The sequence below is a fragment of the Carassius carassius genome, chromosome 3, assembly GCF_963082965.1.
Source record: "Carassius carassius chromosome 3, fCarCar2.1, whole genome shotgun sequence".
Classification (NCBI taxonomy): domain Eukaryota; kingdom Metazoa; phylum Chordata; class Actinopteri; order Cypriniformes; family Cyprinidae; genus Carassius; species Carassius carassius.
In genome coordinates this window covers 39,216,627-39,232,321 of record NC_081757.1, presented here as the reverse complement: position 1 = coordinate 39,232,321, position 15,695 = coordinate 39,216,627, and the positions used below count along the sequence as shown (strand labels likewise).

The 15,695-nt window shown below is 39.0% G+C and overlaps 1 protein-coding gene across 1 annotated transcript; it reads right to left on the bottom strand.

The window, feature by feature from the left end:
• Positions 1-64: 64 nt before the first annotated feature.
• On the bottom strand, positions 65-10,795 carry LOC132113181 (eukaryotic translation initiation factor 4 gamma 2-like; the record flags this gene model as incomplete). Its single annotated transcript, XM_059521006.1, has 21 exons — positions 65-1,130; positions 1,216-1,337; positions 1,592-1,800; positions 1,900-2,104; positions 2,527-2,785; positions 2,879-3,094; positions 3,171-3,275; positions 3,363-3,491; positions 3,589-3,693; positions 3,781-3,917; positions 4,019-4,157; positions 4,799-4,981; positions 5,058-5,168; positions 5,261-5,412; positions 5,504-5,570; positions 5,656-5,787; positions 7,651-7,753; positions 7,962-8,087; positions 9,460-9,525; positions 9,836-9,945; positions 10,757-10,795. Coding segments are annotated over 21 exons (2,781 nt in total), but the record flags the coding sequence as incomplete, so codon positions are not given.
• Positions 10,796-15,695: the final 4,900 nt, after the last annotated feature.

Genomic DNA, 15,695 nt, shown 5'->3' with positions numbered 1-15,695 from the left:
GTCGGATGACAAATGTTCTTTGTTCCACAGATACATGCCCAATCACACATGAATTAAGGCCAAATAAATGCTGGTGTGTAACTTTATTGAAAGCAACAGTGGTACACCGAACATTCAGAGCTCTTACACTGTACAGTAACACTATTTGTTGTCCTACCTAATGATAAAGCTTTGATTTCCCCCTCATGATTAAATAAATATGTTTAATACCCATCATGGCACAACACTGTTAGGTTGTAAAACAGTGATTTGTATATTGAACATCCATACCAAATTTCTATTCTTGTTTCATCTTTATTTTACCAATTAAAATGCATTAAAAAAAAGTAGACACTTCTGTTTGGATCAGATTGATGCATCTAAACAAACTGTGTTTGGTAATCCCTGAACATGCCGTAAAGAAAAAAAAACAATTCAAGTATCAGCTTGACAAGTAGTGGAGGGGCTGGGAAAAGAAAAAAAAGAAAACAAAAAGGCTGCATAATTTCATCTCTCCCACATGGCTTAGTTCATATTTATAAAAAAAAAAATAGGAGGGGAAGTAAAAAAAAAAAGAGATTTTACAATCATAACTGGAAAGTAAACCATTTTTCCCATTTCACAGACTCGAGCACCTTTCAGATCTGGAGAGTTTTCGTGAGACTATCACACTACTGTGAGGTATGAACAACGCATCCACTAAACACGTTATGGTAACCAATGACTACTGAGGATTCCTTGCAACAAACAAAAGTGAAATATTGCAGCGACTCAAAATATGACACGGAGCAAAAGTGCATTTCTATAGTTTTGTGCTGAAATGAACAGCAGCAGAAAAGGCTCTTGCAAATACATGTTCTTAAAAGCAAAAATATATAAAAAAGGATGCCGTTTTAAGCTGCTAAAACCATTTATCTGTGGTGGGTCTGAACAGACGCTAGTCATTACATGCTTTAAACAATGAGGCCAAAGAGAAGCCTGAATAATACGTTGGCTTGACACTGCAGGAAACAGCAGCGTGGGATGGAGTGCAGCGGGTGAAAGGAGAGATGGTGTAACGAAACGTCAAGGCTTTGGCTGGTTCTTTAGTCAGCTTCCTCCTCAGACTCCTCCTCTTCTGCTGTCTCCAGCCAGGTGAGCCACTGGTTCACCTAAACCGGGAAAAGAGAGAATAAAAGTAAATGTGTCTTTCAAAAGAAATGGTGTGTAACCGTTTAATGCAGTTAAGATAGTTACCTGGAACAATGCTTTTCCTTTCCCTGGAAACTCCTGTGTAATATCTTCTTTCCACGCTAGGAAGGCCTCTTCTTCGATTATCTCCATATCATAGAAGTAGACAAAGTAGCGCAGTAACATTCCTAAGGAGATGAGACACCATTAAAAACGGGAAAACGAGCATTTTCTCTGACTACTTCAATTCCAAGTCTTGGTAAACCATCTCCAGGGTTCCCAAATTTTAGGCCAATGACTTCAAGCATTCTGTATTTAAAATATATACAATGTAATAATAACAACAACAATTATTATTAGGGGAAGTAACTATTTTCTCAAAAAATAAAAAAAATCCTTAGGGAATTCTCTTAATTTAAAGTCAGAAGATTTCAAGCCGTACCTTTGGGGAAAGCATGGGCGTTGCAGTGGACTTGTAGCGCATAGAGTGCACTGACTTGTAGGTCCACGTGATCATGCAGGAACTTTTGCATCACCGGTTTGAAGGCAAGTAGCAGCTGCTTTTCCTGGTCGAGCTGCTCTTTCGTAGGTGCTGATAATTGGTCGTCTCCTTCAGTGGAACACATCTCGTGGAAAATGTACTGCAAAAAGCTAGATGAATTTTGGGAGGGTTAACCAAGTGTCCATATAACAAACTTTCAGTCCATTTATTTACAAGAAAGGTTTGAGCCAGCAGGTCCATCATCATACCTGGTCATCAGAATGTTAACGAAACCCTTATCAGTGTGCAGTTTTGGAGAAATGTTGTCCTTGATCCACTTGTAGATGGTTTGCGGGGCAGGATCCACTTGGATTTGTTTCAGCAGCTCCTTCTCCAGCTTCATCAGAGGGAATAAGAAGCTCAGCCCTTTCCCCTCCAGAATCTCCAACATACGATCTTTGTTTTGATCTATTTCTATGGGCAGAGACAGGAATATATGATTATATTAATGTTCTATTATAAAAAGTGACCGGATTTGTTAGGGTTTAACAAATCTGGCAACTGAATTTTCAATTTCGGCAAATCAGATTGAGTCCAAAACAACTATTAGAAGGCCAAAAATCTATGTTCGTAATGGTTACATTTAAATAAGTGCTTTTTTCACAGCCCATGGATAAACATCAGCTGTGTGGATGCTAGGTCTGGGTTGACCAGAGCTTTTAGTCTATCTTCACTGAACATTATTTGCAGCTCATTTAAAGTTAACTGTGTATATGTCAACTGGGTTACCATTCTAAAAGCATAAATACATACTAATGTTAAGTTGATTAACTTAACTTCTCAATTTAAGAGGCATGGAAGTATGTCCAAACAGGGAGGAAAACAGAAGCCCATACCTGGCAGCATCTTCTGCATGTTGACCTTGCTCTGCTGGAAAAGGTCGGTCAACCACTCCCGATCTTTCATTTTGGCCATTTGCTGCAAGCAGAGGAGGAAGAGAGGAAAGTGCATGCCGTTCTCCAGGGGGTGGGCCAACTCTGCCATGCTCACAAGCTCAGCAATGATCGCCCGGGCAGCGAACTGAGCCAGGTAAGACTTCACCAAGGGAACATCCAACTCGATCTTGGGACACTGGTCCAGAACATTGAGGAAAGCCTGTAAGATGATGTCATTTGAGGAAAGGATGAGTTCCCGTTTCAGTCGAGATGCTGTGAGGGTGAACTTCACTGGTGTAAAGCGTTTACAAACCTGCATAAAGTTCTCCCCCGTGACCAGTCCCTCCATCCGGAGCGTGTTAATCAGAGTGCTGACATGCTCTCGGTCCTCATCTGGGCTCTCCAGTGAGCAGATGATCATCTTACTCAACATCTCAGGCAGGAAGTGTTTGGGAGCTTTCATCTCTCGCACCCCATTCACCGCATTGTTCATGTGTTTGCTGCTCAAGTAAGCGGTCACAACATTCTCCTGCAAGCAAAGTCAAGGAACAGCTCACTCAAAAGTCTGATTGAACTTTTTCAATAAGACATTAAGTGGAACATACGGTCATCTTAAGCAGTTCCTCCTTTGCAGGAGGTGGCTTCTTAATCGTCTTCTGTGGCTTCTCCTGAATTGGAGGTGGGTTGGTTTTCAGGCCGAGCTGCGGTGGCTACAAACAAAAGAAAGGGTTAAATCCATCTTCAAAATAAGAAATATGGCATTTTGTTCCAATTGCATGAGCTACAGTACTCCTCACCTGTCCCAGCGGAGGTGTGGATGTGCGTGGAGGTTGAGCACTTGGAGGAATCATGGTAGGTATCTGCGGCTGCAACTTTGGCATTTGGTTTTTGTTCAGAATGAATGACTGAGCAGGTCTCAAGCTAATCTAAAACATGAAGATGTCATCATTAATCCTACAAGATGAAAAACACTTCTCTTCAAATTAAAACCAGACTATAATAAATGAAAAAAATCATTTATACCTCATCCGCATTCAGCTGTCCTTTCTTAAAACGTGGTGGCATATCCTTGGACTGAGCTTGCTGTTGAGATGAATGAGTCTGGCTCTGGAAAAGCAGATTTTGCCCCTTTGATCAGAACAGAAACACTTGTTATTAGCACTAATATATTATTGAAGTCCTGAAGCATTAGTTGTTTGGTGATTGGGCATTCACCTGGTTGGATTTCATGAAAGGCTGGGGTGCAGGGGCCATGTGGCCTCCGTGACCGTTGAAAAGAGGGTTAGTGCGACGGCCCATGGTGGGAGAATACCTGTCCTGAATGACCCCAGGGCCAGTACCAATCCCACTGCCTATAACCAGACAACAGAGTTATTAAGCTGGCAGTGAGCTATAGAGCAAATCCAGTCATGCACGACCTGTCCCAGAAATGTCAACGCACTTCAGGACATACCTGGCATCTGCCCAAACATATCCGCTAATCCCCCGAGAGTTTCTCTGTCAGGTTTCATTCTTGTCGGCAAGAAAGGACTTTCTTGAAATAAGTCAGTCCTCATTCCTTGAATCATCGGTGGAATAAAAACACCCAAATCCTGCAAGGAACAAAAGACAACAGATTTTCATATCTGCAAGCCTTTTCAAGCCACAGACATTTTTGCTTCACACCTATAAACCCCTAAACTGCTAAAAAGTGAATATGTCAGCTGATAATTTCTTGAAATCAGTAGTTTAGTTTTTGGAAAATTCTGATATTAGAATAGAACTGCATAATAAGGAATCAATGTTGCTTTGAAACAGCAATGTCTATGGTAACATTTTAAACTGTAAAAAGTGACTTAAACTATTTCACACAACAACAGGCCAGGGGGGGGGGGGGGGTGGGGGGGGGGTTGGGGTTTTGATAACTTGCAATATGATTGTTTTAAATTGTCAGTGCCATTCAATGTAAATGTATCTTGTGAATATTTTTCCCATATTGCAAAAATCAGTTCCTCAGAAAACAGTTCCCTTTAGATATACTGATATATTCAGATATCACATAACTCAAACCCCCATCCCTAAATGACAGGTCCTCAGATTTGCATAAATTGTGCAAATGGCCCATTTCATTGTCAAAATAGCTTATTTCACAGAGACACAACGAGTTCTAATGTTAATGCACTCGAATACTTTTAATGTTTACACTGCAAATCCAGAACTCTAAAAGGTCAAACGATAACTGACGGGGTCTCACCTTTACTGCATCCTGACGGATCTGGTTGATAGTCTTAGGTCCATTATCAATAAAAGCTTTCCGAGGCACCCAGTTGTTCTCACGCAACTCCACTGTATCCTGAAGCAGGAAACGAATCCGAGCAGGCAAGTCCTTGTTGTTCATTAAGGATAGCATACGGCCGAAGTACTGATCCATTAAAGACTGCGAGACAAAGGGGTGTTAGGAAATACCACGGTCTTAATGCACCCAAAGTCCTGCTAGTCTTAAAGCAGCTTACCTTGGCTTTCTCATGATCTAGTCTTGGCCCCACAGTTCTCATTATCTGACAGAGGCACTCCAAATCCTCCCCCATATCCTTAAGTTGGACTCTTTTCTTCTTTTCCAGAAGCTTCAATTAGGAGAGTTCAAATGCAACACCATTAGGTTGGAGATCAAGAAGCTGACATGAATATTTCAATCGAGGATTTATGAATAACTCACTGTTTTGATGCATTTATGAAGGATAGACTCGTGAATGAGATCGAGTTTGCCAAGTTCTCCGATAAATTTGATGTTTCCCAGCATTTTGATCTTGGCAATGGCACGCTGCTCTTCCTCCTCAGAGGTGAGAGGGCTGTCAGTTTTATCATAGACTGGTAGAAAAATAAAATAAATCAGAAGTAAAACATCAGAAAATTCAGTATAGCTGCTGTAATAATGTTAACAATTCCATGGTCTACTTACGGTCAACATTTCTGGCACGGTTTTCAAATTCATCTTGAAGTTTGGATATCAGAAGTCTCCTGAATGTCTGTAGGAGCATGACGAAAAAGTGGAATAAATATCCCAACACAGTGCTGTGAAGCTTCTTGCAAATGAAGAGAGGAATTTCTTACTGTGCTCTGCTTTTGTGATGACTGGATCTCTGTTGAGGGGCCGTCAAAGTTCGGAGCATCCTCTGCCAGACGCAGACATAGCTGAGCATATAGCGAGCTATACTTCGGCTCTTCAAGGGCTTTGTCTACAATCTGGTCGAAGTGAACAAATAGTTGAGCCAAGATAATTAAATCAAAAGCATTTCTCACAGGCAAAAAAAAAGGTATTGTATGTAAATGCAGAAAAGACCAGCCACTGTCCTTAAATGTCAATAGCTGTGTTTCCATCCAAAGATTCAAATTTCACTAGTGCGCAAAACTGGAATATAACAAAACATTTGCAAATAAAGCACCGTTTCCATCCAACAAGTCATAGAAAAGAAAAAAAAGTCACTTCCTGACAAATTGGCACTAAATAAGAGATGCTGTGAACAAGATCGGTCTGCTGCTAGTCTTGTGTCATAACGAAAATTCACATGACTTTTGATGTGCATAGAAGAATATATTCTGTAAATGTGTTTCCATCTTAGTTTATGCATTTTTTTTCTTATCGGATAAAGTTTATCCTAATCAAATGTGCGCATAAGTTTAAGCAAATTTTTAGAATTTTGGCACTTTCCATCTTGGTTTTTTTTCTCCCCTGCCATTTTCAAAAATGCTCCAAATTGGTGGATGGAAACATAGCTAGTCAAGTAATTAATATTAACCTTACTATCTCTCGATCTATCTATCTATCTATCTGTCTATCCATCCATCCATCCATCCACACACACACACACTAGGGCTGCACAATATTGGAAAAAAACTCACATTGCAATTTTTTTTCTGCAATATATTAAGAAACAAATAATACACCAGATGACTTAAATAGCTCTATTTGAAAAATAATCAATGATTGGGTTGATTTTGTAGGCAAGCAAATCAGTATAGAAAATAAACATTATAAGCATAGATACATAATGGAACAATGATACAAATTAAACCGTGCTTTATGTTTTTTTAGATAAATCTAACAGTATTCAGGTACTGAAATTGTATAATCAAATGTAAAACACTGTAGTATTCACTGTATAAATTAAATGTTATGAATTGTGTTAAAGCTACAAAATAGATTTTTTTCCATGCGTTTTGTTGTTTGATTAACATGACACAAAGCAAGAATATATGTGCTGTGAACCAATATACTGTTACACATACATTTTTTTTTCTCTCAATTGTTTACTTTCATCTAAACCATAAGCAAGTGTCTTTACAAGGATACTTGCAGAGACATGCATTTTGACAATTTCACATGCATTCGACATTTCAGGCAAAAACAGAATTCAGTGTTCACATGCATCTGCACGGCTCTCACCATTTCTACACCGGACACTAGTGGTGCAGCGTGACAAAATACCATAGGCTTGAACACATAAGCAGTGTGCGGTCTACACTGGAGGCAGCACGATACGACAAATCCCAGACAGTAAACTGATGCCACTGTCTATTTATGACATTTTTATGATTTATTATTGTTATGACGGAACAAAGTTTAAATGATCAAGCCGTCATGTCCGGTGTAGACACAGTGTCTTTGTGTGAGCAAAGAAAAAAAATAGTGTGTTTACAATTGAGCTCTTTCACACTTTCTCATGCTTGAATTGTTTAAAATTGCTTGAAAGTTTAAACCAACAGGACCTAAAACACATGCAAATGATGAACCTTCAGTGTATGACGATTTAACTTTGCAATTAATCCAACAATCACCAGCATTTCGAACCCTGCACCTGATCCATACAGAGTATTGATCAGTATACCAAACATTGCAAATTCTGCGGTGTGTATTGTGGATGCGCACATCGCGATTGTGATGCTTAAACGATATATTGTGCAGCCCGAATACATACATCTACACGTTGACATGCTAATTTCATGTGTAAGAAAAGCCATCTCTTTGGTATTAAAGTTGGTATTTTATATATACAGTATTGGTATTGTGGCTCTATCCTACATATATAAAGTGAACAAAACCCTCACCAGCAAGATGATTCCTTTGAGGACGAGCTTTGAATCTACGCCCACATTCAGGAGCTCAAGGCATAGCTTGTCAAACTTTTCAGGGGTCAGTTTATTAAGTATGCTACGAAAAAAAAACAAGCAAAATGGTTAGTTCTACAGTGACATCCATTGTCACTGGTTCTTAAAAAGCTAATTCAAGGACATTTGCAACCAAGAATATTCAAATCCAGGAATTAATGTTTTTTAAAGCTAATTTTCACAGCAGGACAAGAGTGTGTTCTGCTTCATCTCTGCAGTGGTGAGTGAGAAGATTCATTTCAGGCTCTTACCCTCTCACTTTTCTGAAGATTGCATCATGTCGTTCTTTTTCATTGGAGGAGTTGACATCTCGTCTAGTGCTTCGTGAAGGAACCCATCTCTGAACGCTAGGCCCTGGGGTTTTCCCCAGGAACTCGCTAGAAAACAACAATGCAGAGTCATTGGTTTTGTCAAAGCTTTAGTGACTTAAATGTTAATCATAAAATGTGCCAATCAGAAAGGATTCTGGCACCACCCGTATATGACAAACACTTTAATGCCATTTTCTCACATGAGGTCAACACCTCAGGTTCAGAACAAGCTACTTATGTCTACATTTAAAACATGTAAGACTTGTAAAACAATATTAAGAAGTAAATCTTTTCTTTCCAATTGACCTATATCCATGCGAAAAGGCTCAAACCAAAGGCGGACTGGACTTGATTTTGTCTATCAGGAATTGATTGGCGAGTTGTTATTTGCCATTCCTGCGATCTCTTGAGTAACAGACTGCTGGGAAGGAAAAGTTACGCAATGATGTACAATTCAGAGAACGGATGTTATTGCGATTAAAAATTAAAAAGGGGATATACAGTTAAATACAAATAAATGAATACATTTATAAAACACATTACATAAAAAGAACAGTGAGTTTAGATTTCATGGTGACTTCACCTAAATTAATTTTTCTTTAGACAAAAAAAAAAAGCTACAGTAAAATGTTCCATTTTTTGTTGGTTGCTATTCAGAGTCAACAAATCCTCCCCCAACTTTCACAATCAACAAGTCCTCAGGAAATAACGCAACGATTATGTAATGATGGTCACTGATATAGAAGACAGCAATACATTTAAATGAGCCAAACGGTCAATAAACAGGCGCATTCAAGGATCAAAACTTGAAGTTCATTTTGATTCATGTTACGTTTCACGACAACGATGTAATCAAAAACAGAAACGTTTTTCGCTTGCGTTTAAAAAAAAAAAAAGTTTCCCATATACACATTTTAAAAATGATTCTCGTTTACACATATCTGCGAAATACGCAGTATTATGTATGTCAAGCCAGTAGTTGGCACTGTAACCTGTAACTAAGTAAACCGTACCTGTAGGGAAGTGATAATTAGATGATGCGTCTCCAGTGTGGATTGTAATATTAAAGATAAATTCACACTTTGCTGAAGAGGCATTAGCAAACTCATGAGCAGAAACAACAGTACCATACTCCACCGTAGTTGTGCATGGTTGTTCGCATTTGCTTTTAAAGTCGAAATGTACTGCGCATGTCTACATACCTAACATGTACTACACACGTGCATGACGTCACCATTTTCAAAGATTCCCGTATTGGGTGTTTACACAGAAACCATAACACTGGCATTTTCACTTGCACTTTGCACAGTTCAAAGAAGATTTGTCTTGTAAACGGCCCCTCAGACACGACCAAAAGAGATATCCAAACCATTTTTTACTTGACAATTAGTCGATTTACATTTTAACAAACGAAGGGTCTATTCTTCAATTCACGTACCTGTTGCCGACAGACTTGGGATAGTGCTGAGGTGCACCCCTACCTCCTCCTCCGCCCGAAGAAGCACTATAAAAGTGAAAGTTCATATCGCAAGTTTTCTTTAAATGACTGGAACTCATTTTCCAATCCATATTCCCCACATCCCACAAATTCATATATGAAATACTGAGCTCTCTCTGACCATAAGCTTAATTAAAAGCTACCAATATACATCTTATTAACCACATCAACTCTGGGGACCCACCGGTGGGTCCAATATTGCATATGTCTAATTCTCAAAAAAATCAAAATAACAGTTGAAGTGGTTAACTAAACCTTAGGTATATTACCGATCTTCTGAAAAGGCACAGGTGTGTAATAAAAGTGAAGTGTGTACCTGAAACGAGAAGCACCCCCCTCTGCGATCACACTCTCCACTTTGGCGGCTTGACAATGAAAGATCCTCAAAAAGAATGAGAGAGAAAGGGTGGGGTGTAGAAACACGGGCTAAAAGAGGAGAAAAACACTTCATTTAAATACATTCACAAAACAAGTCGAAGTGACAAGCATTTAAGTTCAACTGAAATGTATAGGAGAGCTAAAATGGCTCTTAAATCGCACTGAAAAGTTGACAATGCGGATAAATGTGAAGAACTGAACTGCCATCAAATCTGAACAAAGCGCAAGGCCTCTGCCATGAGCTCAGGTTTCACAAAAGAACATTGATTTATTAATTCAAGTGGCAATGTAACTGGGTACTTAAAAAAAAAAGTTCACGGTCAGTTAATAAAGACTACATACGGACGGTTTAAATAAGGGTAACGTTATATTTTATGATAAACAATAACGTTAACTCGGTTGTTGTCATGGTGCTGTTTGTGCATTAGCATTAAGACTAATTATCTCAGAAGAAAACGGACAAGATCTAGACATTCAGTGTTTAAATTAAACTCAAACAAGTAGAAACCAAAACCAGGCATTAAGTGTAATAGCGGGTCACGTGGAAGAATTATATTCGTTGTTTTATGGTCAAACGGGCGGTTTACCGGCAGAGAACAGCTGATCTAATAACCGGCCGCCATTTCCTCATTAAGGATCATAAAGCGAGTCAGCAGAGCACTATTATTAACATATAAACACACAGCCGCTCACGTACAGCGATAAACCTCTGGTGTTAACTCGGTAAGGGCGCTCGGTTCACCGGTAGCACGGAATGTAACGTTAACGTCTAGCGAATGTAGAAAGAAGATGCGAGCAATCGGAGCCATTTTACAGCAGCAGCACAGTGCTAATGTACATCAGATTAGATCAATCTTACCTTTTCTAAAAGAACTTCAGCTTTGATGGTGTGGGGATACCAAAAAAAAAAGAAAAGAAAAATAGATGAGGAAAAGAAAGGAATTGTATATAAACGTGATTAATGATATGGTTTTAGAGCAGTGCGCCTTGAGGTGACTGGACGCACCGGTGTGAGGAGGAGAACTGTGAGCTGACGTCACGAGCAGACGCGACTTTATTCACTGGACGCGTCAGACCTGCTGGAGGGTACGTACGTCATCGTCATCAAGTTTCGCTGCATCTACTAGTGATGGGAAGTTCGATTCTTTTCCGCGAACCGGTTCTTTCGGACGGTTCGATTCAATAAACCGGTTGAAAAAACCGGTTCACCGGTTCTTTTACGCTCGACGTAATGACGTCATTGGCGATGACGTAATGGCGTCACGTCTATCAAACATTCAAATATATAAAGTCAGTAATCATAACTTTAGTCAGTTAAAAACCTCATAATCATGAAAAGTTTACAATTAAGTTTTGCAACAACGCACCCAAATACAGTAACAGCAATAATGTGCATATGAGGATTTAAGTCTTGAAGATATAAAGTAAATAAATTATGTGTCATCAGCGCAGAAACCACTATACATAAACCATTGCGATGTATTTGTTATTAAATGGACTTACGTTTGGCCAGATTGCACCTTCATTCAAGCCCTCGGTTTACCCGCGCTTATAACATTAGCACAGAATCAGTTCAGAATCAAATACCAAAAGAATCAGTTCGGTTCAGACGCGCTGTGAGTCAGTCGGCTTCACGCTGAATCACGCATGCGCAGTATCATCAGCTCCTCTGTTCTCAAAACGGACACGTCCGAAAGAAACGGTTTTGGTTCAGTGTACTGATGATCCGAAAACCGATGCAACCGGTTCTTGACTCGAGAACGAGAATCACTCTAACCGGCACGTGCTGCAGTTCAGTATCATCAGCTGCTCTACTCGTGTTCATGTTCTGTTTACTACAAACTCAATTTGTGAATGTGTCATCATTAACTATAAATACAGTACACATATTTCATAAATCATCCCTTATTCCTATTAAACATAGAGTCTTTAGAGTTCTTAATTATTGTCCAACTTCCCTGAAACCCCCTCTGGCCTATTCATAATCTACAATATACAGATTAGAAACATTCATCTTAAAAAAAAAAATAATAATAATAATAATAAAAATGTATATAGATCTTTTATCACACTTTCCGAAATACTTTACACGCATGCGCAGTAGCATCAGTTCATCGGTTCTCAAATCGGACGTGTCCGAAAGAAACGGTTTTCGTTCAGTGTACTGGTGATCCGGAAACCGATCGATGCAACCGGCTCTTGACTCGAGAACGAGAACTGCTCCAGCAGAGGGCGTGTTCGTTCGTCATCTGGCTCGGCTCGGTGTTCATCTTCAGTTCGGTCTAAACAGCAGTTCAGTCAGTGTACTGTTTGAGTAAATGAATTACTCCGGGATATTGGTTTATTCTGACTCAGAGGGAGTGTCAGTCACGTTAAAAAAGTTAACATCTTAAGTAATTTGTGGATTAATGCTTATTGGAGACGTGAACCGTTTCAAACGATTCAGTTCGATTTGGTGAACTGGTTCAACCGGTTCACTATGAAGAGCCGGTTAAATTGAACGATTCGTTCACGAATCGGCCATCACTAGCATCTACACTGGACAAAAAATAAGGAGTGGATTTTGATTCACCTCAGTGACTCGAGTCTTTCGAGCCATCGAAAAGATTCACTGATATTCATTCCTTTCCCCGCAGTTTATGGTTTACCTCGTTAACTCGGCATTCTTCTCTAAAAGTTATAATCACGATTTATTCATCCACTCATTCGATGTATTTCTATATTTATTTAAAGGAACATTGCATAGGTTCTGAAATGTCTAACCGTTACTGACACCAGTGGCCGTTAGAGGAACTGCAGCCAGTCTCATGCTCGTTCTCAGTGCGCACGTTCTTTTTTTTTTTACTTACGTGGAATGTCCATGGGTGTCTGAATTGTGCTGGAGGCTGGTCGCTTCTTTCCATCGCAGAGTCCATTTGAAAACTCTATTGCCGCTGCTTACTATAATGGCTGGCGTACCGTACGGTTGTAAGTTCAAGTAGACGAGAACGCGCATGACGTCACATTTTGTGAATTTTCGCGCCAATTCGGGCCGACTCCTCCGCACACAATTGAGCCTACAGGCTGATAGAGGCAACCGTGGTGGACAGTCGAGGTGTCATTCTTTTTTTTTTACATCATGGTTGGCTCATACATGTACAAATGAAAACTCTATCTTAAAGATTTTTTTAAGTAAAAATCTCCACATAGCTCCTTTAAGCCTTATTTTTAATAAAAATGTCATGATTGGATCTTCCGACCGACAAATTTCATTTCAAGTAATTTAATCATTAACCGATTCGTTAACGTCGACTGAACTTCAACTGAAACAAATCCAATTAACTTTATCATATTAAATCTACTAAGAGACAAAAAAGGTTTAAACACCACAAGCGTTTTCGCCCATCTGCGTTTTTCATCTATTTTGTTAAATGCTGGGAATGAAATGACTCATAATATAATTACTATTAGCAGACAGGCTGCTGCTGAACACTGCTGAGGGACGCACACACTGTAAAAAATTCACCTGCACATTTTCTAGTTTATGAAACCTTTAGAGTCGCAAATACTAAAAAAATTCAATTTTCTTCATTCTACATAAAACTCCTTGTTAGACCAACAAAATTACCCCAAATGTTGCCACAACTAGTCAAACAAAGTTGTCTGAACAAAGAATTTAATACTGTTGAAATGTTAAGGCTTTGTGAGTTCCCAGCATGCATTGCAGATGCATGAATAAACTCTGCAGTTACTGTTATAGGATTATTGTTTTTATATTTGTTTTCTTAATTTAACTTTTTGTCTTGTCATTATTGTTAGTTGTTTGTTGTACTTGATATAAAGAGCTCATCTTTTAATTTTTTTTTTGATTGGCATCGTTCTTGATGTTTGTGTGATGCCTAGAGTATGTTTGACCACTTACAGTATGCTTATTTCTTGGATATTTTAGTCTTGTAATGTATCTTATAAACAGAGACAATGTTGTCTACTTATTAGACTAACTCATCCAACTTATCAACAATTTAAATCGGCCGATTTGATCTCAAAGAATCATCATAGTCCGAAAGTCTTACTCTGTGCAATAAATTCTGTTTTACATCCTGTATTTCCAACGATCGTTAAAAATGCGGGGAGGACTTTTTTATGGATAAGATTACTGACATTAGAGCTAGTATCTCTAATTCTCCCCTGGTTCCTGGCTAAACTTTTTACTGTTGGCCAAAGAACCATGTTTGAACTTGTTACAGTTCCTGTGGCTCAGTGGTAGAGCATTGCGTTAGCAGCGCAAAAGATTGTGGGTTCTTATCTGTTAGAGATTGTTCAGCACCTGAAATCAGCCTTTTGCTTTCTTGATGTTATTCCTCCAGGTCTGTTAATTCAAGTCTGGGATGTGGTGGGTTCCTTGATCAAGTCTATAGTGAGTTTTTTTTAGATGGGGTAGTTCCTTATTTCAAGCACGCCTTGTTGCAGCCTCTGAAAAAAAACAAAACAAGCCTGGACCCATCAGTGGTGAATAATTAAAGACCGATTTTTGCTGTGTGACTAGGGAATTCTATATTATCCTCTCAGCTTGTTTTTTCTGGGGTTCCTCAGGGTTCTTGTATTGGACCTGTTTTATTTTTCTTATATAGCCTATGCTCTCATCGATCTGTCAAAAACATGATGTGACACCTAGCTGTATCTTTCTTTGAAATGTGATGATGATTCCAAACCTACATCGTTGCTTATTTGTCTGGAGGAAGTATAGGTCTGGATGTCCTTTAATTTTTGCAGCGAAATGAGTCTAAATCTGAGGTGGTGATCTTTGGTCTATCAAAGGAAAAGCTTGCAATTCACCGTGGTCCCTTAGCCACCAATGTTACAATGCAAGTGTTGAACTCTGGGGGCTTTTTGACTCAGAACCGAAATTTGATAGACAAAGCAATGCTGTGGTTAAAGGTAGTTTCGATTAACTGAGGGGCATTGCTATATTGAAGAGTTTTTATTTTTTATTTTAAAGATTTGCAGACTGCGATACATGCTTTTATTTCATCCAGACTTGACTATTGCAATTCTTTATATTTGGGTCTGTCTAAGAATCTACTTGCTCTTCTGCAAATAGTGAAAAATACAGAGGCCAGACTTCTTATTGGCATGAGAAAATGCTCTAGTGGTAATAATAGTAATAGTAATCTCCGGTGCTGGCCTCTCTGCATTGGCTGCCTGTTGATTTTAGAGTGCAATATAAGGTCTTGCTATTGGTTTTTAAAGGGTTACATGGTCTTGCCCCAGAGTATATCTCTAGCCAGTTACAATGGCACTGTCCTGCTAGACTGCTAAGATCATCTCAGTCTTATTTTGAATGCTCTGAAATCAAGATTAAAGACTGAAGGGGATCGTGCCTTCTCTGTGGCACGCTCAGTGTCTCTGGAATAGCTTCCCTCCTCATATTAGATCCTGTAACTCATTGGAATGTTTAAAATCCTTGCTGAAAACATCTCTAGAGCTTAGAACTGCCCTTAGGGGTGGAGTCTGAGTAGTGACTTGTATTGGATGTGTTCTTATTTGTGTTTGTTTTTTGTGGTAATGTTGAGAGTGTAAAGCACTTTGGTCAACATGTGTAGTGTTTAAATATGCTATAGAAATAAATGTCGATTTAGATGTATTTTTATTTATCTCTCTAATATCTGCATTAGCCTGCATATCAATGGCTCAAACCTTTGTTATTAGCTCTAAAATTACATTTTGGAATTAGCAGCGGAGAGTTTGGAGGGAGGTGCATAAATTAGTTCAACAACAGTTTTCAGGATGGAAACATGACAAATGTTTTAATAAATAAA